This window comes from Patella vulgata, chromosome 5, assembly GCF_932274485.2.
Source record: "Patella vulgata chromosome 5, xgPatVulg1.2, whole genome shotgun sequence".
Taxonomy (NCBI): Eukaryota; Metazoa; Mollusca; class Gastropoda; family Patellidae; genus Patella; species Patella vulgata.
This window is the reverse complement of record NC_065883.2, coordinates 74,043,544-74,065,901: the sequence shown is the minus strand read 5'-3', so window position 1 is coordinate 74,065,901 and position 22,358 is coordinate 74,043,544. Positions and strand designations below refer to the sequence as shown.

General features: G+C 38.2%; 1 protein-coding gene across 1 annotated transcript; it reads left to right on the top strand.

Annotated features, from left to right (window-relative positions):
• The first annotated feature begins 1,319 nt into the window (after positions 1-1,319).
• LOC126821335 (uncharacterized) lies at positions 1,320-9,367 on the top strand. The gene is made up of 4 exons (XM_056101068.1): positions 1,320-1,697; positions 5,405-5,473; positions 7,372-7,461; positions 8,989-9,367. The coding sequence occupies exons 1-4, from the start codon at positions 1,320-1,322 to the stop codon at positions 9,043-9,045; spliced, it is 594 nt and encodes a 197-aa protein (XP_055957043.1). The 3' UTR covers positions 9,046-9,367.
• Positions 9,368-22,358: the final 12,991 nt, after the last annotated feature.

The following is a 22,358-nucleotide window of genomic DNA, read 5'->3' as shown; positions in this document are numbered from 1 at the left end:
AAATGGTACAATTCTCATGCACGTTTGTGTCTTTAAAGCGAGAATTGCATATTTTCTAAGAACGCCAGAACTTAATTATTTCTATATAATTATATAGAAATTTGATGATTATTCGAATTTTATCTATCCTGAAGAGGAGTTAGGTTGCCCTATAGAGATGAGTTGTATCCACACCTTTTGGTTTGTACAAAGCAACATATACTTTTCAAAGCATCATATGCTTTTCAAAGCATCATATGCTTGATAATGTCATTTTTATGAATCAAACGCTACTGATCTTTATGAAGCCAATACTAAATCACCAGCTGCGACTACTTCCCTGGGAATGAATGAATATAATTAATTTAATGGCACGTCAGCATATTTCACCAGGAAGTTCTTTTCCTGTTATTTCGATGTAACAGTTCATTTCTAAAAAAAAAAGCGAAAAGTATATACGGGTTTAGTTTCAAGATATATTTGCGGATAAAAACATGCCCGACCATAGCGACAAACTCAGATATCCAGTTCTAGCCATCCGAGGTTTGCTAAAAAAAACAACATATGTATAAAATTAAATTGAGTTCTATGGCACGCCAGCTGCAAACGGGCTATACTGCACCCTAATGAATTAAAGGTCAATGTTGTAATGGATTTGACAGTTATTTTTGAAGATGTATTTAGAGTTTAAATCCACTATAACTGCTGACAAAAATCAATCTAAGCATGTTTACTATTATCCCTTTACTTAAAATACAGATGTGACGTCATCCTTTGATGTTGGCGTACCATTATTTCAAATAATAGTACGGGTAATGTGCAAAGCGTACATTATTTATACTAGTTAAAATTTTCGATCCGTGTGACGTATTTCGTTGCAGGGGTCTGTATTCATTTTTAAAAGTCATTTGTTGGTTAGCCAATATCAACTTTATAGTGTCAACATCTCATTTAACCCACTGATGTAATTTATTCCCATGGTCGTGATTAAATATTAGTTTTAGTTCGTGTTCCATTAAAGTTGTTAATAAGTTGATGGTGATACAACAGAATTTGCTACTTTGTAGGGTGTATAAATAAAATAGGGTGTATAAATTGCTATTACAATAAATATGATACGGTCGTGTTGTTTCTGGGTATCTAAAAGGAATATCAATTGGGAAATAAAACAATGTTAAATTTGAATCTCACGCAGTGTATCGATTCTAACTTTAAATGCGAGTGGAAGGTACTTCGCGTTCGAGTCACTCTAAATGCCTGAATCTGTGAGGATGGCAGACAATCAAATGACTGATTTGAGGTACTGTATTTACGATATTTTGAAACCAATTTTAAAATTAATGAAGATTTTCGGTATCTATTATGATAAGGGCGATGACGAATCTAGTAAAAGTGCGACTTGGCCGACGCTAGGTAAATTCCACAAATTATACTGTGTCGCTGTTATTGTGTTGGTTTGGATTAATGTATTGAGATATATTCCGTCGTTTTGGGTTGGATTTGATTATCACCCCAACCAAACAGTTAACAGAGTCATCAAGCAAACGTGGCTTATACAATGCGCCATCACTGTTTCTATATTACTATGGCACTGTCGGAAAGGAACTTGGAATTGCTTCTATAAAAATTGGTACCAGATGATTATGGATGAGAGTTGTTCAAATTACATCAACAAGAAAACAAATCAGATGAGAAGAATATGTAAACTATTTCTCTTTGTCGCCATACTGTATTTTATTTTTCAAGTCACGTTCACCCTAGTCTCAACTTTAACGTTCCTAAGTCCGGTAATGCTGACCAATCCTTTTCCAGCCACTACTGGAATCACTATACTCATTCTGATGTTAGAATTATTCGACTATGCTGCGTGGATACTTCCAAATATTTTTATAATGGTGATTTGTTACAGCTTAGCGCAGGCCTTTGTAATGGTTACACGGTGCTTACAAAATTTCGTGAGCAACGCCCAGAGGTTCCGGGAAAATCTGAACATTGTTCGTCAGATTCATTTAAAACTATGCCGAATGACCGAACATCTCGATAACCCGTTTAGATTGTGGATAGTCAACGTAATTGGATGTAACATCTTTCTTGCTTGTTTCATCATATATCTGTTGGTAAAAACTGAAGAAACTTCAATTGTAGGCGTCATCCTAAAATTTTCCTGGCTCATCACTAACATTCTTACAGTTTTTATAGCCTCCTGGTTTATTGCATCTGTAAACCAATCTGTAAGTATCATAACATTAACCACGTGGGTTTTCTTTAGGTCCTCCGGTTTCCCCCCACTGCAAAAGACCCCTACGCACAAGCACATTAATGCAATAAAATTGAACCATGTGTTTGTCCCGAAATGACCTCGTTTGTGTCGAATGGACGTTACCCCCCCCCCCTCTCATGGGGGTTGGATGGCCGATGGTTAGCGCGTGCGCGCTGTATAATAAGGTCTCTCATTGAGTCAGTTGGTGTGGTTTTGATTTCACGGTTGTACCTGACAAGGAGTAGGGTTGCCTGTCCAACCTCGTGGATTTTCTCCAGGTCCTCCCCTAAGCGCAAGCGAATCATTGAAATAAAATTGAACCATGTGTTAGTCCCGAAATGACCTAGTCCGTGTCGAATGGACGTTAAACCTCCCTCTCTCTTTCTTATAACACCAAAATTTACCATTTTGTCCGTATTTCATCACGAGATGTCATGGCTGTGGAATTGGTATCACATATTGTGCGAGAGAGTAAGCATACCGAGCGATTTCATCCACCGACACTTTATGTAGCGCGTTTTTTCCATTTTGTAGAGAGAGAAATTGTAGAGAGAGAAATGACGTTTAACGTCCAATCGACACAAACTAGCTCATTTCGGAACTAATACATGGTTCAATTTTATTTCAATAATTCGCTTGCGCGTAGTGGTCTTTAGCTACTCCTTGTCACGTACAGCCGGGGAATCGAAAGCCAGTTGACTATGACAGGCCGTATGTTACAGCGCGCACGTGCTAACTATTCAGCCATCCAACTCCCTTTTTTTAATTGGAAATAACTACCCCATCTTCAAAGGCTATATATGTATCTGTTCATTAGACGCAAGCTTCTAAAGACTGTCCCTTAAAGGAATATTCATCAAGAACTATAGATGTAATAACTAAAGCTTTGCTGCGACCCTGGAGACGGGTATCCCCAGTGGGTACAACTGACCCAGGGTAATAGCGCGGGATAATACGTCGCCTGTCCGTCTCGACAGGATGGCGATGTCATTTCATTCCTAGGTCATATCATCAATATAAATTTAACAGAAAATGAAATGGGGTTTAACGTCCTACTGTTTTCCTCCGAACTGGGTTAATGAAGACGGGCATACGCCATACAGTGTGCTATGAGATAAATTTTGCCCGGACAGCGGCACTACGGCATACTCTTATATCGAATTCCAACTGTCAAAGGATCTTTTACGTGCACACCGATGTGTATACGGGATCTCGGTTTTTCGTTCCATCCAAATGACTAGATAGCTGTCCTTGACAGGACATCCGTCCTGCATCATTGACATTTGGGGGCCAAGCCGGAAAATATGGATGAACTTTCTCGGCTAATTTAATGCAGGGATCGAATACCCGACCTGCAGGCTAGCGAGCCAGCGTCTTACCCACCGGATCACCTAAATTTAACAGATGGACATAATGGGATTTATGATAAAGCTGTCATAAAAGTATTTTTTAGTTATATGCATACATCATATATGACAACTCATTCCAATATAAAAGACAACTCATCCTGAACTTTAAAACAGGTTATAAGACAAGTACTATTACAGGCCCCATAAAAGCTGTAATGAACTACATTTTGGAAAACTGGATGACAAGCAGCATGTGAACCATCCCGACTAGGAGTGTGTTAAAATCGTATCTGAGGGGAAATTGCGAAGGCACCAGCAAAAGCAGACAAGATCTACACAGTTCAAGTTATTTCAACTGTGGAATTCCTACACAAACCAGGCAATTGGCTCTAACCAGTTATTAAAGAGACGTGGAGGAATCAATGAACCGACAAACTGAAGGACAAACGGGCTAATTTAATAAATGACTGACTGACTGAAGGACAAACAGACAGAAGAAAAAATAAGTTACTAAATGACTGACTGACTGAAGGACAAACTGACAGAAGAAAAAACATTTATTTATATAAAAATGTATTAGTTGATGAAATAATAAAATGTATTATTTAATAAATTGTTGATGTACTAAACAATAAATTAACATTTTTATAAATTGTTGATGTGATAAATTCTTATATTACTGATTAATTTAATAAATAAAAGAACAGAAATAAAATACAGTAATTTGTTGTGGTATTTATGTGTAACTTGGAATGAGTGGGGTTTTTTTAAGTTGGGATGAGTTATCTTTGGGATGAGTTGTCAGGTATTCCATACGATATGCATATAAGTTATATTAAAAGACAGGTGTGACGTCACCCTTTGATCTTGGCTTACTATTATTTCAAATAACCGTACGAGCAACTTGCCAACTCGTGTGACGTATATCACTTTAAAAGCACGTGCGGAGTGTCTGTATTTTAAGTCATTTAATGGTCTCGAGCTTAAGCCATTGCGTAATGTATTGTAAAAACACTCGGGCCTCACGGCCCTCTTGTTGTTGCAATATATTACGCAATGTCTCGCTCTCGACCATTAAACCTTACATAATTGAATGCTATATATTCAAATTTAGCGATTTATGTAAAGGGAGATAATATTAAACTGACTAAGACTAGTAATTATTTCCCCTTATTTAATGATGTAGTGCAAGTTTTAATTAGACTATTTTTCCTTTAATTTTGTTTCTCCCTTTAACTGCATTTTTTGGTGACTTTTTGGTCTAGAATTGGAGAAAAGGGGACATTTGCAATTTCATAGCAGTTTTGATAGGGGGTGTAAAGTGTCATTCTGCGGAGCAATCATTGTGTCGGAATCCCATCAAATCTCCGTAGCAATATCATGCATGTATCTTTAATCGGATTGGGGATCACGGCTAAGTGGGTAAGACGCTGGCTCGCTAGCCTGAAGTTCGGGTTTTCGATCCCTGCATTGGCCTAGAAAGTTCATCCAGATTTTCCGGCGTGATTTCCCCCTTGTCAGTGATGCAGGACGGAGGGCCTGACAAGGACAGCTGTCTAGTCGTTCTAATGGGAAGAAACCGAGATCCCGTGTACACATTGGCGTGCACGTAAAAGATCCCTTGGCAGTTGGAATTCGATATAAGAGTAGGCCGTAGTGCCACTGCCCGAGCAAAATTTCCCTCATAACACTGTATGGCGTATGCCCGTCTTCATTGCCCAAGTTCGGAGTAGAACAGTAGGACGTTAAACCCCATTTCATTTCATTTCCTTTATCGGATTAGATTCATAAACGTTTATTGTTTTATTTTTGGTAGGCCCATTCGCCATTAGAAAATATCTATGATCTGCAGACACATGGACTGACAACAGAACAATTGGGCGAAGTAAGTGTTCCCAAATTTCTTTTATAATATCTGGGTTTTCCATTTGAAATGTAGAATTTGGTTGATATAACAGTTAAATGAATATCATTTCGTCTGTCACTCATTCATTTTTTAAGTCTTGGGGCGCCGATGTACGTAAACATGACGGTCCATGGGGAACGGCACCGTGGACACGCCTCCCTTCGGAGAACGGTCTAGGGTTGCTCTCCCCCCCCCCACCAGAAAAATTGGGAAAACAGGGCTTGCACCTGAAACTGACGGAAAACTTCATTTTTGAAGATGAATTTGCGATATTGGCGTATTAATCGTGTGGGTCATTATGGTGAGGCGCCTCATGACTCACATAAAGCCAAGTGACAATGGATTGGGCGCCCCGCAAATCTCGTCGTGGGCGCCCAAACAATGTCAATCGGCTTTATGTACCGACCATACTGATATGGGCACGTTGGTTGTTTGCTTCGTATTGCGTCCAATGTAAAAGGGCGCCATCCCCCTCCCCCCGCTAGCTACGGGCCTGAAGTATATTCACCGATCAAAAAAATACGAGATGTTACTTATTTTGAGTATTTGGTTTTATTCTTGAGCGGTGAATTTACTTAATATATTTATATGGTGTCCCTATTGGTTAATTAGTTGTCACTTTCTTTTGTAAAAAAGACCTGTATATTTTTTGCTTGAAAACGTTGAGAACCCCTCATGGGGTTTGGATGGCTGAATTGTTAGCACGTGCGTGCTGTATCATAAAGTCTGTCATTGAGTCGACTGGCGTAGTTTCGAATCCCCGGTTGTACTTGACAAGGAGTAGGGTCGCCTGTCCAACCGCGTGGGTTTTCTCCGGGTCCTCGGGTTTCCTCCGACTGCTAAAGACCCCTACGCACAAGCGAATTATTGAAATAAAATTAACCCATATGTTAGTCCCGAAATGACCTAGTTTGTGTCGAGTGGACGTTAAACCCCATTTCTCTCTCTCTCGTAATTGGACACACTTACTACTTTAAACACGACTCGGGAAATTGAACGGTTCAATAATTGGTCAGTAAAATTGAATGTTTTCAGATATTCAACTATATTTACGAATTGTTCAATGCCTTACAGAAAATAACGCTGGATACACACGATGAAATGGTGTCGGCAGCTCAGTATCACCTGCCAGGGTCCTAATGAATCAATGAAATATTGTTTAATGGCACGTGAGCTCCAACCGGGATATATTGCGCCAAACATTTGGTGATATTTCTGAGACACATTAAATGAAATCACAAAATATTAATATACATAACAATAAACATGAATCACAGTTAACACTATTAAAGTTAATTATTTTATGTATTTCAATATTTAAAAAATAAAACATGGAAAACAAGTATACATACAAATTAAAAATTTCTATAAAATGTGTCTTTAAAAAAAGTCTAACGCTTCACAATATAAACCCGGTTGGCCAAATAAATTCTGACAACGGAATATCTTTGAGATGTTTGCACTCAATCAGAATGTGCTTATCTGTCAAAAGGAACTTGACATTGTTCACTCTAGCCGAAGGGGTCGTTTTAAGATGAAAATGTGAGTTTAAAAAGTATGACCTATACGAGAGCCCCTCCTATTGGATCTATAGTTTGGCCAGTCTCCTAAAAGCCTAATGTAATGAAGTTGGTTTGTGCCTGCAAGTTCCCATTAAAATCTTTATAACAAAGGTGTTAAAATTTGGATATGGGATAAAGATGTGATTTAAAACTGGTGAAGAAACTCCAAAACCTGAAGAATAGCCTGGGGTTCAGCTGTTAATATGGAAGCAACATGTGGAATACGGACAGATATGGTCTAGAGCCCGGGTTCTAAAGGTCACCAGTCAGTAAATGTAACGTAATCCTCATATCCTTTCAATACTATATTTTCAGTTGACGTTATTTCTGTCTAAATTAACTGGTACATCAATAGGTTTTACAGCCATGGGATTTTTTACTATCACAAAAGAAGTTATTTTAACGGTGAGTTTAGTGTCGTTATGCTTTCCCGGCACATAATCGCATTGGAATCTTAATTTCAATTCCTTCGCAAATTGTGCCATGTGCAGACATTTTGAGACAGTTTGAACTTTCTGAAAATATAAGGGTTAACAACCGTGTTCATCGAAATCTACCAACATATTTGTTCCTTTTCACAAGGTATTTTTACTAAATAATTCTACTTTCCGTGAATATATAAATTAAAAATTAAGTATATAACTTAGCAAAAACATTACTCGGTTAAGCCACTGCGCTATAGAAGTGTTATTACTGATAAAAAAAAAACTACTGTAACAAGGAAATGTAACACCAACGATGACTGAAAGCTGCATTCAACACATTTCTCACCAGTCACCTGTCTTTAAATACCTATCATTATAAAATTGCATTGTGAAGTTCTTATACTATTAAACTATTTGACCTTTATTGTATTCATTGACGTTGAGCCTTAGCCCCCTATTACGTATTAGGTTAAATAGGTCATACCCACTCACACACTCGGCAAACTTCAGTACCCGCCATTGGAACTACTTTCAAGTTCCCGGATTACCAACGGTGTCGCCCATGAGAAGGCGTTTGAAGAATGTTTTATCATATATACAAAGCTTTCAAAGTCTGAAGCTATTTTTCTTCCAAGTTTGTCCTATTTACTTTAAACCAAGGACAACTTTGCACTGAGAACTTCATTCTAAAAACGGCAAATTTTCCTAATAAGTAAACCGGTGCCGCATCGCAATTGTGTGGGTGTAGGTACATATCACTTACCGCCATAGGGGATCACGTGGCTAAGACGCTGGCTCGCTAGCCTAAAGGTCGGGTGTTCGATCCCTGCATTTCCCGAGAAAGTTCATCCAAATTTCCGGCGTGGTTCCCCCTTGTCAGTGATGCAGGACGGAGGGCCTGACAAGGAGAGCTGTCTAGTCCTTCGAATGAAACGAAAAACCGAGGTCCAGTGTATACATTAGAAAGCACGTAAAAGATCCCTTGGCAGTTGGAATTCGATATAAGAGTAGGCGATAGTGCCGCTGCCCGGGCAAAATTTCCCTCATAGCACACGTCTTCATTAGCCCAGCATACGAGCAGAACAGTAGGACGTTAAACCCCATTTCATTTCTTACCGCAATCTGCCGCGGTCATGCCTATTGTCCACTCATTTACGAATGCACTATTGTTTGTAATATCTGTGGCGACTATTTATTTATACTAATAAAACATCTTGTATATGTGACAGGCAATGTGTACAATGCCTGAAATATACCAGTCAATGTGTACATTGCCGGGTTAGGTTTAGGGTTGGGGTGGGGGAGAGGTTAAGTCTCCACATAAGGACATGTGTACAATGCCTGAAATATACCAGTTAATGTGTACATTTTAGGGGTGGGGTTAGGGTTGCAAAGGCATTGTACACATTGCCTGATTGTAGACATTGACTGTGACATATACAAAGAATAGAAACTTTTATTACAATCTGTGACGCAAATTTTTCTTTTTTTTTTAATGTCAGTACAGATTGGTGGTTTATATCTGACCTACGTGTTTCTGTTGTTGCAATACAACATCAACTAGACAGATCATATAAAGGAAATGGTATTACACCAATGGCATTTCAACAAACGTGCAAGACCAACCTTGTATATGTATATCAGCATGTGGAGAAGCAATTGGATTAATGTCGATTAATTGTTTGTGGCTATAAAAGAGCACTCGGCCGTCCATTACACTTTCTGAAAGGCATTAACTCATCTATGGCAAGGTTTGGGCGAATTTGTGTTGCATTTGTCAGCACAAGAAGTTCCACAAGATATTGGACTTATAAAATCTAAGTACATTCCACAAGATTTTTAACTTTTGATAATGTTTTGGGTCTCGGGTGTTATTTTACAAGATATTTGCCTTAAGAAATAAAAATAATTTTTACAAAAACTTCTTCTCGGACCCGTTTATAGGAATATGTGGTAACCCATGTTTGACTCAAAATAATTTTGACAGTGTTTTTTTACCTTAGGAGTTCCACAAGATATATTTATAAAGCCCCCCCATATGCTTGTCTGGTACCACATTCCACAAGATTTTCGACTTAGAATAATTTAAACTTAGATTATTTATCCTGGTCTTTTATTATGTTTATATATGTCCTCAAGTTGGAATATTACACATACATACATAAGAGAATGGATGACAAAAATGTACACAATTGCAATGGCTATTTCGGGGGATGGCAAGAGAGGGGTTCACTAGTCCGCGGATGCAGTAGTATGGGTATCAATAACAAATATCGGTGGACTAATGAACCCTAACCCAACCCATAATAAAAGATATCGGTGGACTAATGAGCCCAAACCCTAATAATAGATATCGGTGGACTAATGAGCCCAACCCATAATAATAGATATCGGTGGACTAATGAACCCGCAGACTAGTGAGCATTCCCCAATGGCAAGGTTGTCCTTGTGCAGCCTTTTCTTCGGCCATATCTGAGGTTCCTTGGAGAAGTTGATCTATATAGACTGGCACATATCCACCCCACAGCATTGTTTTCTCAAACAATCAATATGTATACTATTTCTATTATTAATATTTTAAAGTTCGTGTTTCTCACTAAATTCTTGACATAATCTATCGGAATTTGTATCAATAGGTACAGTCAGTTTTCCTTTTCCGTACAGTGTGTTCTGCTTTGGTATCCGGCGTCGGCATTCATGCGATGTATGGAGTACCCGAGTTCTTCGAAAACCGGCATTTTATCTTTCAATACAGCATAAGCTACAGACTTATCTTCAGTGGACATTAAATTACACCTTTCACACTGACATCTGTAACCGAATACAAGATACCATGTAAGGGGATCAACGTAATAAATGATATAACTAGTGTGCTGTTTCTCCCCTTCCCTCTCCCCCTATTCTCGTAGAAATGCATGCCAGTTAGCGTCAGCTAAAAACATAAAACTTATTATCAACAAATGAGATTTAAAGGAATATGACACGGACTTTGTACAAAAAGATAAAATTGTCCACGGTTATGTTTATTGATATCTTATAGGAAGAATCAACCGAATTTGCCTTGGCTGTAGTAATAATCCAAAGTGATAACGGGATATATACTCAGCCAAATTAAAAACTTGACACTCGGGATTTTTTGGACTAGATTTTTAATATTTGGTTTAAGGCAACTATTTTAGTGTTATGTTGTGCACCGACGACCTTGACATCAACAGAAAGCAAGAATACGTCTCGCCGAAAGTCCTTGACACTGATAACGTTCGTGATGTCACAGTACCCCCCCCCCCCAAAATGAAATTCACAGACTTGGAGAACAATCGGAATAAAGTGTTTAGTAACGGTTGTGGCCTCCTCTAGCGAGACGTCTCGTACTGCCACACAATGTCTTTTCATGGATCTCAGAACATCTCACATGATCCACGTGACTTTACAATTTTATGAAATTAAAGGCTTCTTACTACTTACTATCGTTAGAAACACTTTAAAATTTATTTGACTTACCATAAAAAAATATTTGTTGAAATTCATCAGTGTCAAGTTTTTAATTTGGCTGAGTATATAAACAAATAGAATGCTTCTGCTCTGCATTCTATAATAAAACCCGAGCATTGGAGGGTCGAGTAATTGACACCGCGGTACGCCTCTACATCGGATGTCTAATAGGTAAATTGCAATATCACTTTCTAATCTTTTTTTGGTTAGCACATTCTATCGTTTCATCATCGTCGGAGATCCTCTAAAGACAAGGTTTCAAATCAAATAAAATCGACTCTTCATTCGAGCTGAATGACCATCACGATTTGCGTGATATTTTAAATATTATGAAAATAAGGGATGATTTAATACCACACAACTGTCCTATCATTTGTTTCACGCAGAGCGGTTCAGCTAAAAATCTCGATTGATTGCATTTAAATGAAATTGATATAGATTCTTAAGTTCAGTTTCTGTAATACATGGTTCAATCTAGCTACGAGAACATGGCTAAAAACGTTGAGATTTGCTGACGTGCTTGTTTTTAGCTAGGATCGGGTGCGTTAAGTTTCAAGTGGCAAACTCAATTTCATTATTAATGCATGTAACATCTTAAAAATAAGATAATTTTATATACTATTATGACTAATTAAACTTAAAGAGGCCAATGAAGTGCCACAACTATCGCCGAATTCCAAATATTCGCGTTTAAATTAATGAAGCGTTGTTTTTATCCTACATACATCGCCATTGAAGTCCATTCATGGTTACGGTGCTTTAGACATGCACCAACACTACACGCCCCTTTTACCATATATGGAAAATGGGCGGAGTCTATATTGTGCTCTGTTATTCTGCAATGCCAACCTGTCTACGACTCCTAATGAAACGTGTTGCCACTGTGGCAAACTTTTTGTAAGAGAAAAGGACCAAAAGAGTTTTCCCAGGAAAGGCCTGGATACGAGCATCAAGCTCAAGGAAGATACCACAACATCTAAGGACGTTATAGAAGATGAATTAAGGGTACAATTAATGATAGCAAAAGACAAAATTCCTCGCTTTTTTAAGGATGTCACCTGGTCTACCATTAATGACTTCAGCGGTGAAATTACCAAGGATGTGTAGTTACCCACTTAACATTGATGGTTAGATTTACGTAAAGTTTACGTCATTATGGTTAGATTTTGGTTAGCGTCCGATAATGGTAAAATTCTTTGGTTAAATTTACGTTACTTTTACGTCATAATGGTTATGGTTACTTTTACGTCAGAAAATGACGTAAATGTAACGTAAACTTTATGACGGATTACTAACCAATTTTTTTCACTTTGAATACTTCTTGATTAAATAACATTACAAGTGTGTGCACATTCTAACAATTGATATATAGTCGGAATTCAGACATAATAATTATATATGTATTATTGGTTATAATTCTAACGTTAATCTAACGTAAATTTTACATCAGGTTTCTAACCGTTAGTTTATGGTTAGTTTTCTGACGTAAATCTAACGTTAGTTTTCTGACGTAAATCTAACGTTAGTTTTCTGACGTAAATCTAACGTTAGTTTTCTGACGTAAATCTAACGTTAGTTTTCTAACATAAACCTGATATTAGTTGTAAAACGTAAAACAAATGTCAGTTTAATGTCATGATACTAACAATTAAGGGCCTGACAAGACAGCTGTCTAGTCATTAAAATGGGACCAAAATGGGTAAGACCCTGGCTCGCTAGCCTGGAGGTCGGGTGTTCGATCCCTGCATTGGCCGAGAAAGTTCATCCAGATTTCCGGCGTTTTTTCCCCTTGTCAGTGATGCAGGACGAAGAGCCTGACAAGGACAGCTGTCTAGTTGTTCAGATGGGATAAAAAAAAAAACGAGGTCCCGTGTACACATTGGCATGCATGTAAAAGATCCCTTGACAGTTGGAATTCGATATAAGAGTAGGCCGTAGTGCCACTGTCGGGGCAAAATTCCCCTCATAACACACTGTATGGTGTATGGCCATCTTCATTAGCCCAGTTCGGAGCAGAACAGTTGGACGTTAAACCCCATTTCATTTCATTACATTTTATATCCATTTCTAAGTGGGGGATCACGTGGCTAAGTGGGTAAGACGCTAGCTCGCTAGCCTGGAGGTCGGGTGTTCGATCCCTGCATTGGCCGAGAAAGTTCATCCAGATTTTCCAGCGTGGTTCTCCCTTGTCAGTGATGCAGGACAGAGGGGCTGACAAGGAAAGCTGTCTAGTCGTTCGGATGGGACGAAAAACCGAGGTCCCGTGTACACATTGGCGTGCACGTAAAAGATCCCTTGGCAGTTGGAATTCGATATAAGAGTAGGCCTTAGTGCCGCTGTCCGGGCAAAATTTCCCTCATAGCACACTGTATGGCGTATGCCTGTCTTCATTAGCCCAGGTTAGGAGCAGAAAAGTAGGACGTTAAACTCCATTTCATTTCATTTCATTTCATTTCTAAGTGCCCAAGAATAGAGATCTAGCTCCTTTAATAGTTGCGAACTGTAGGTGACACACAAAGAGAAAACGAATGAATGAATGATCTACTCTCATTTCAAATTCCAAATGTCAAGGGCTCTTTTACGTGCACACCCACGTGATGGACTAGACACTGTTTTTTTGAGGTCCTCTGTCCTACACCACTACTAACAAAGGGAACTTTCTCGACCAACATGGGGATCACGTTGGCTAAGTGAGTAAGACGCTGACTCGCTAGCCTGGAGGTCGGGTGTTCGATCCCTGCATTGGCTGAGAAAGTTCATCCAGATTTTCCTGCGTGTTTTCCCCTTGTCAGTGATACAGGACGGAGGGCCGGACAAGAACAGCTGTCTAGTCAGGGATGAAAAACTGAGGTCACGTGTACACACAGGAGTGCACATGAAAGATCCCTTGGTAGTTGGAACTTGATATAAGAGTAGGCCATAGCGCAGCTGCCTGGGCAAAATTTCCTTCATAGAATACTGTATGGCGTATGCTCGTCTTCATTAGCTCAGTTTAGGAGCAGAACAGTAGGACATTAAACCCGATTTCATTTCATTTTTCTCGACCAACACGGAAATTGAACCCCTCATTTGCTAGCCAGTGTGTTACTAATTACTAGAGAGAGAGAGAGAAATGGGGTTTAACGTCTACTCGACACAAACTAGGTCATTTCGGGACTAACATATAGTTTAATTTTTATTTACATAATTCGCTTGCGCGTAGGGGTCTTTAGCAGTGGGAGAAAATCGGAGGTTGGACAAGCGACCCTACTCCTTGTCACGTACAACCGGGGATTCGAAACCACGACAGTCAACTCAATGATAGACTTTATGATACAGCGCCCGCACGCTAACCATTCAGCCATCCAACCCCCCCCCCCCCCCCCCGTTACAAATTACTAAGTTTGTGAAATGTAGGTTTTTCCTCATGTAGATTTGTCCTGATGAAATCGGTTTATTGTCCTACTGTTCTGCTCCGACTGGGCTAATGAAGACAGGTACATACCATACAATGTGCAATGAGGGAAATTTTGCCCCAGCAGCGGCACTATGGCCTACTAATATCGAATTCAACTGCCAAGGAATCTTTTCGTGCAAGCCAATGTATACATGGTACCTCGGTTTTTTGTCCCATCTGAGTGACTAGACTACTGTCCTTGTTCCTGCACCTCTGACAAGGGGAAACCATGTCGGAAAATCCTGATGAACTTTCTCCACCAATGCAGGGATCGAACACGTGCTCTGGATTATCGAGCCAGCATCTTACGCACTTAGCCACCGTGGCTTTATCAAAATTAGTAATGAAGATGTGCTATGACAGAAATTTTGCCTGGACAGCAGCATTACCGCACTTACTAATAAAGATGTGCTAGGAAAGACATTTTGCCTGGAGAGCAGCATTTCCGCATATAGTCATTACCAATAGGTGCACTAATCCGTGCATTCACTAGTCCACTAGTCTGACTCTATAAAATACTATAAATATGAGTATTAAAGAAACCCAGTAGATATGGTGACTGATATCACCCTTCGTAAGGCGATAACCCAACATCACAGCATTTTAACCCGAAATCACAACATTTTAACCATTATAGCATATGCCCTTCTTCATTAGAGCACTTGGAATAAAATAGTAGGATGTTCAAACCCCATTTAAAATTCATTTTCATACTTTTCTGCACCAGTCGGACTATTGAAGATAGTCATACGCAATGCAGAGTGCTATGACGGAAATTTTCTATGGACTGTGGCAGGGCGGAGGATCTGGCAAGGGATAAGGTATAGTTGTTCGGGTCATACGAAAAATCAAGTCCTCATGTACATATTGGCATGCACGTAAAAGACACTCCGACAGTTGTAATTCAATATCAGAGTAGGCCATATAGTGCCGCTATCCGTGCAAAGTTTCCGTCATAGTACACTGTATATAGTGTATGCCTGTCTTCATTAGCTCACTCAGAGCTTAAATCAATGTGTGTTGTTAATGTCATTTAAAATGGCGGCTGTCTACATATACAATAGGCGTTTTTGTGAACCGATTAGATTAGACCGATTAGCTATTATACGCATTTGTGAACCAAGTTGATTATGCTAATCGTTACATTTGTGAGACGATTTAACTCAACTGATTAGGCAAATCGACCTAATCGTCCCAGGAGGTGTTTAGGCGATTAGATTTGACGTTTTCAAAATGGCGGAATGTTCGACATCGTAAGTAATTTTTAATGCTTATTGTTGTTTTTCTCCATAAAAAATGTTTTTTTAAAACGCATTTGATGTGTTTAAAGTAGCTAAGTCTCTAACTCAATATCATCCAAAATCTTCAACATTGAAAACACGATTTATTTGTCAAATTATATCAACATTCATGTTGTGATCTTAACGGGAAAAGATGGGCTTTTGATATCCAATATTTAAGACAAAATAAACATTTTACCATTGGTACACGAATCGTGTACCATAATGCGCTTCAGCCCTAGTTGTATCAAGAGACTCTAGGGACGAGGCTAGACACATTGCACCAAATCAAACGGCGTATGTAAACTGGAATAACCAGACGCTAGAAATTTGCACTCGCTTGAGACTGCTGGCTTATTTCGCCGAACATAACGGATTTGAAATTGGAGTAAAAACGGAAACCATTGAATGTAAATCAGTTTATATACATTCATACTACAGTATTATATGCATTGCGACCCACTTTTGTCAATTTCTAGGTCCCAAATGTTAGCGATTTAGCTCCTTTAATGTTAACTTTATAGTCCACAAGAATGTTAGATCACCTCTGGCTCTAAGCAATTTTAGGCCCTCTGGGTGCCAGCAGTGTCACTGTAATCTGTAGGTAACTTGGACTACACGTGAAACACACGCCCCCCTCGTCATGTTACCAGAGACAATTTTTTTTCTGATCGGTGTCCGTGGTGGCAGCCATCTTACCAAATCGTAATTATCAAATTTCACATTTGTGGACCATAGCTAATCAAATCGAAATCATACCAAATCGTACTAGCAAATCAAAACCTAATCTAATCGACTCACAAAAACGCCTAATATATAAAATAGGTCATGAGTCGATTGGTGCCGTTTTTTTATTTCGAATTTAAAAGTTCAACACTTAATTATACAAGTTGTAAAACCATATAAAAATAAAGGTTGGACCAAGACTAGTTCCATTTTTTTAAGTTATGAATCTGAAAAATAGATAATATAGAGCGAAGCTCTACAGCATCGCGCGAAGCGCGGTGCTTGAGCAAAGCTCTTTTCCGGTAACACAGGAGCGTAATTGAAAATGTTACCCACAGACTGTTGATTAAGAAAAAATTCAGACCGAAACCGGATACACTGGAGAAAACAGGCAATGCGCATGTCAACTTACCAAATCTCGTCCAAGCAAGATTACGCGCCTCATAGAACTATTTCTATGATGCGTCTAATCAATGACGTCACATATTTTTTACGTCAATGAAAATAATTCTCACACTTTTTTGTTCTTTTTTTTAAAAACAAAATTAATGTATAAAATTTAGATCTAAAAAAAATCAATTTTGAAAAACTAAATTATTTAACATTTTTTGTATCACTTGAGAAAATTAATTATGAAGGTTTTATATTTGACAATAATCAGCTTCGCTCTACTCAGGCAATGCCTGTTACATATTAATGACCCAGTCAATTAACATAGAGATCTACTCTAGCTAAAAAAGTCCATATATTTATCGTCTCTCGATAAAAGACCTATCTCTGAAAATTAAAATTCCCCGATTTGATTATTCTTTTAATATAACATAATTATGTAACCTCATATAAAATATGGTAGAGCGTATACAAACAAATTATATGAATAGATTCATTATCAGAAATATTACAGGCCTTTCAAACGAACAGCCGCCATTTTTAGAACTACATAGATGTAAAAATATATTTTTATCGACTCGGGCAAGGTCAAGGTCACGATCTGTTCACGGTTGATGATTGTGTTTAAATCGGTTTATATCATATTATTTCTATTCACATTACAATATTTTTTTTATAGGTTACGGTTATTGTTGTTATTTATCTAAATTGCTTCAATTATTTATTAAATATTTTTTGTTTGTTCGTTTGACCGGAACGTACGGAATTCTGGGATTTAAAATGGCGGCATAATGTAATTATTATTTTTCCCAAAGAAGAAATGATGCCGTGATTTAAAGTTAAATAAAGCTATTCCACACATACACACACGATTTTGGATTCAGCAAAGTAAAGTTGAAGGTAAGTGCACTTTTTATGCGAACTTCCGTTGACAGTATACCGATAGATCTAATGTTGATAAAAAAAATAATCTGGCCGTGGAAAAAGTTTGCACGCAACTTTGTATATCAGACAGTCAGTATTTGTTTTTAACACGATGCAGTTACATTGTCCGTAAACCATACTATTCATAAACAAAATCAACATTGCTTTAAGTTATCGAAAGTAATACTGGTTCCAAAATTGTTTTTAAAAAATCTGGATCCAAAAATTATCAAACACATAACGAATTTATTAATGATGTAGACTGTTAAAATTCAGGCTGTGCTAATTATAATATAAGTACATGTAGTATTTTCTAAACATTTTTATGGGTGTTTCAGGTTGGGTTTTTTTGTTGTTATTGTACTGATATTTTTGCAAATTTAATAATGCATAATGCAAGAGCTAAATCTATATATTGTACGTACATGTAGGTTAAGTAGGTATTTCTTGAGACTGTAAATGTTAAAATTTTTTATAAGACATTTTAATGTATTAACTTGCTAAGTCTATAATCAAGTCTCAATGCCATCGGGTACTCGAGATGTTCACAGATTTAAACACTGGTGGTTAATGTTAATGATTTAATTTAATTGAAAAATGGATAATCAAGACTCTAATTATATACATAGGCCTATAACATTAAATAACAAGTTTGCCCGTACATACTTGTACATAAAGGTTTCAGTCCTACTCCCCTGCTTATTTTTTCTTGTGGTGGCCAAGAAAGTTCATCAGGATTTTCTGGCATGGTTCCTCTTTTAACTGGTGCAAGACAGAGGGGCTGGTAAGGGCTAATGTACAGTTGTTCGGATAGGACAAAAAACCAAGCTCTTTTGTACACACGGTCCAGTCAAAATTTCCATCACAGCACACTTTCAAGCATTTGTCCAACTTCTTTAGCCCAGTTTGAGCAGAACAGTATGATGTTGAACCCCATTTCATTACAGATCCACAGTAGGTTGGCTGTCAGCCCAGTTGGAGCTGAACAGTAGGCCGTTTAACCCAATTACGTTTTTTTTATGGAGTATAAAGTTGCTTTTTATTTATTTATTTTTTTTTTTTACAGATCCTACATGTATATTTGAGCACCCTTGGTGGCAGTAATGACAAAGAAGTTCTAAAAAGATTTATATGGGCTTTATAATGATAGTTAGACAACACTACTACTTGCCAAACACTACTACTTGTCACATAACGTAATGATATAAATATATATGTATCTATGGTAGCACAAATATCATCAGAATGTAGGCCAAAGCTTTACAAGCATTGTAGGCCTAAAATACTTTCTGTCTGAACTTTTGACAGTCAATTCTTTGATGACTAGTTAGTTTAGAGCAGATATCCTGTCACAGTATTATATAACAGCTCTTTGGCTTAAAGTTTAAACTGAGTTGTATCAGTGAGTTGAAAATCATCTGTGTTCCTGTTATTGCTCCCTGCTGCAGCCAGTAAACAATAACCATTTGCGTTCCTTACAAATCTTCCAATTTTTACTGATAGATCAACCATAGCAAAGATCTCTATTAAGATTATATTTGTAATGTTTGTAACAAATTCTATGACATAGGTATAATATTGGTGTAGTTAAGTATATACCATATTTATGCACACATTTCAATGTTGGCATATTATTAGTCTCTATCATCTAGAAAAAAATATTCTATATTCTACGAATATTAGTGTGGTTGCGTTGTCAACATTTGAGAATAATCGGTCATAGGCTAGATTATCCGGTCTTTTACATTATCATAAACAAAGTCTAAGGAAGGTAACTAGTCCTAAAACAAGATGTTGACGCCCATGAAATTTATATAAGAATGCCATTTCCGAAAGTCCATTTGATTGCATTGTCAGTTCAATATCCAACACTCTTAATTTTTTTTTATTGTAAAATTTCTCTCTTCATGGGCCATATCTATGTTGTTTTTTTTTATTGAATCCTAATTCGTCATCACGATTCATGTTTGTTTATAAATGCAAGTGTTATTGACAACTGTCCCAGACCCTCATTATTTATATGGCCCAACTTTTCTTCGGCGTACACCGGCACGGTATTAGACTAGGATAACAGTCTCGAAACTCGTGGAGTTGAAAAACATTAGTCTTATATACCGCCTCTACTTAATTATGGATGTAGGTCGGAAAAATGTAAAATTTGGCAATTTGACTTATACTCAACATCGACTTATACCCTGTATGGTAATGTGATGATGCCCCCTCTTCCAGACAAGACATAGGCTATAACTGTTTCAAATGACAAGTGCTAAATGAAGTATTTATGTGGTCTTTGGTGAAAGAAATGAAATGAAATGAAATGGGGTTTAACGTCCTACTATTCTGCTCCTAACCTGGGCTAATGAAGACGAGCATATGCCATACAGTGTGCTATGAGGGAAATTTTGCCCGGACAGTGGCACTACGGCCTTCTCTTATATCGAATTCTAACTTCAAGGGCTCTTGTACGTGCACGCCAATGTGTACATGGGACCTCATTTTTTTGTCCTATTTTAATGACTAGACAGCTGTCTTGTCTAGCCCTCTGTCCTGCATCACTGACAAGGGAGAACCATGCCGGAAAATCTGGAATAACTTTCTCGGCCAATGCAGGGATCGAACACCCGACCTCCAGACTAGATAGCCAGTGTCTTACCGACTTAACCAACGTGATCCCCGTTGTGGCTACAATTCCTGGATTTGAAGGTCAGGTATGATATGAAATGAATATTTTGAACCGGTTCACCAATGCAACCAATCCGTGACGGGTTAACTGATAGAGGGTTACATCCTTGATATAAATATACTTGTCGCGGGTTTTAAAAATAGAAATATATATATAAAGGTAGCTCAAAATTCATCTCTACATGTACATAGGCCAAGGGGGGATCATGTGGCTAAGTGGGTAAGACGCTGACTCGCTAGCCTTGAGGTCGGGTGTTCGATCCCTGCATTGGCCGAGAAAGTTCATCCTGATTTTCCAGTGTGGTTTCCCATTGTCAGTGATGCAGGACGGAGGGCCTGACAAGGACAGCTGTCTAGTCGTTTGGATGGGACAAAAAAAAAACCAAGGTCCAGTGTACACATTGGCATGCACATAAAAGATCCCCTGGCAGTTGGAATTCGATACAAGAGTAGGCCATAGCGTTGCTGCCTGGGCAAAATTTCCCTTATAGCACACTGTATGGCGTAACCTTTTGCGTCTCTTCAAAATATTTCAAATCTTTTGTCATGGATCAACCATTGCAAATATCCGTGTTACAATTATATTTGAAATGTGTTAAACCAATTCTGCAACACATGTAATATTTGTGTAGTATATATCTTTGTTTATACACCCACATATCAATTTTGGCCCTGTTTGTCCGTACACTGGGTGTGAAATGTGAATCATTCCGATTGTGAGAGGACAAGCATTATCAATATACAGCTTTTCAGGACTTTGCTTTCCTTGGTTAATTCTCCCTTTTTCAAATGCAATAGATGCTGTGTTTATTCTTAATTGATCTTTTTCAAATTTGTGTTACACACTGGAATCATGAGAGGCCGAAACCTATCAATATTCAGCATTCCACAACATTCCATTCCAGTGTCGGCCGAGAAAGTTCTTCGTGATTTCCAGACTTGGTTTCCTCCCCTTGTCAGAGGTGCAGGACAGAGGGCCTGACAAGGAGGGACAGCTGTCTAGTCGTTTGGATGGTACGAATGACCGAGGTCCTGTGCACACATTGGTGTGCACGTGAAAGATCCCTTGGCAGTTTGAATTCGATATAAGAGTAGGCTTTAGCGCCGCTGTCTGGATAAAATTCCATAATAGGACACTGTATAGCATATTTCCATGTCATTAGCCCTGTCGGAATAGGACATTAAACCCCATTTCATTTCACTCATTCCAAAGTTAACTCCTATTCCATCAATACCTTGAGCAAATAAGATAGAGGCTATGGGTTTTGGCCCAATTTGGTCAATATCCCAGTTTTTTCTTTCTTATATGCATATCAGCACTTTCATAGCGCTAATGTAGACCTTTTTCTTGAACATTTTCCCTTGTCAGTGATGCCGGACAGAGGACCTGACATGGATGGCTGACTAGTCATACGGAAGGGACCAAAAAAACAAGGTACAGTGTAAACTCAAGTGTGTGTGTGTGAAAGATCCCTTGGCAGTTGGAATTTTATGTAAGAGTACGCCATAGCTCTGCACACTGTGTGGCATATGCCCGTCTTCATTTCTCAAACAGCTGTGGATAAAAACTGTTAATATTTAAATGTGTATTTTGTATTTTATAACATTATATTTTTGTCTTTTAAATAAAGTATATGTATACATACTTGTAGTATATTTTGTCATATTATTCTGCTAGATTTTTAACTTTTCTGTGCAATACATTTAGAATTCTGACTGGCTATGGGTAGATAGAGAGCAATGGGGTAAAACATCCAATAGACATAAACTGTCCTTTGGGACTAAGTGATTCAATTCAAGTTGAATAATTCATCCGCACCAGGAATCTTTAGTAGTAGGAGGACCCAGAGAAAACCCATGTTCAAGTTGGGTGTGGAAACAAACCACTTGACTCAATGACAGACCTTATGATCTAAAGCGCACACGTTGGACCACTCAACTTTTAGC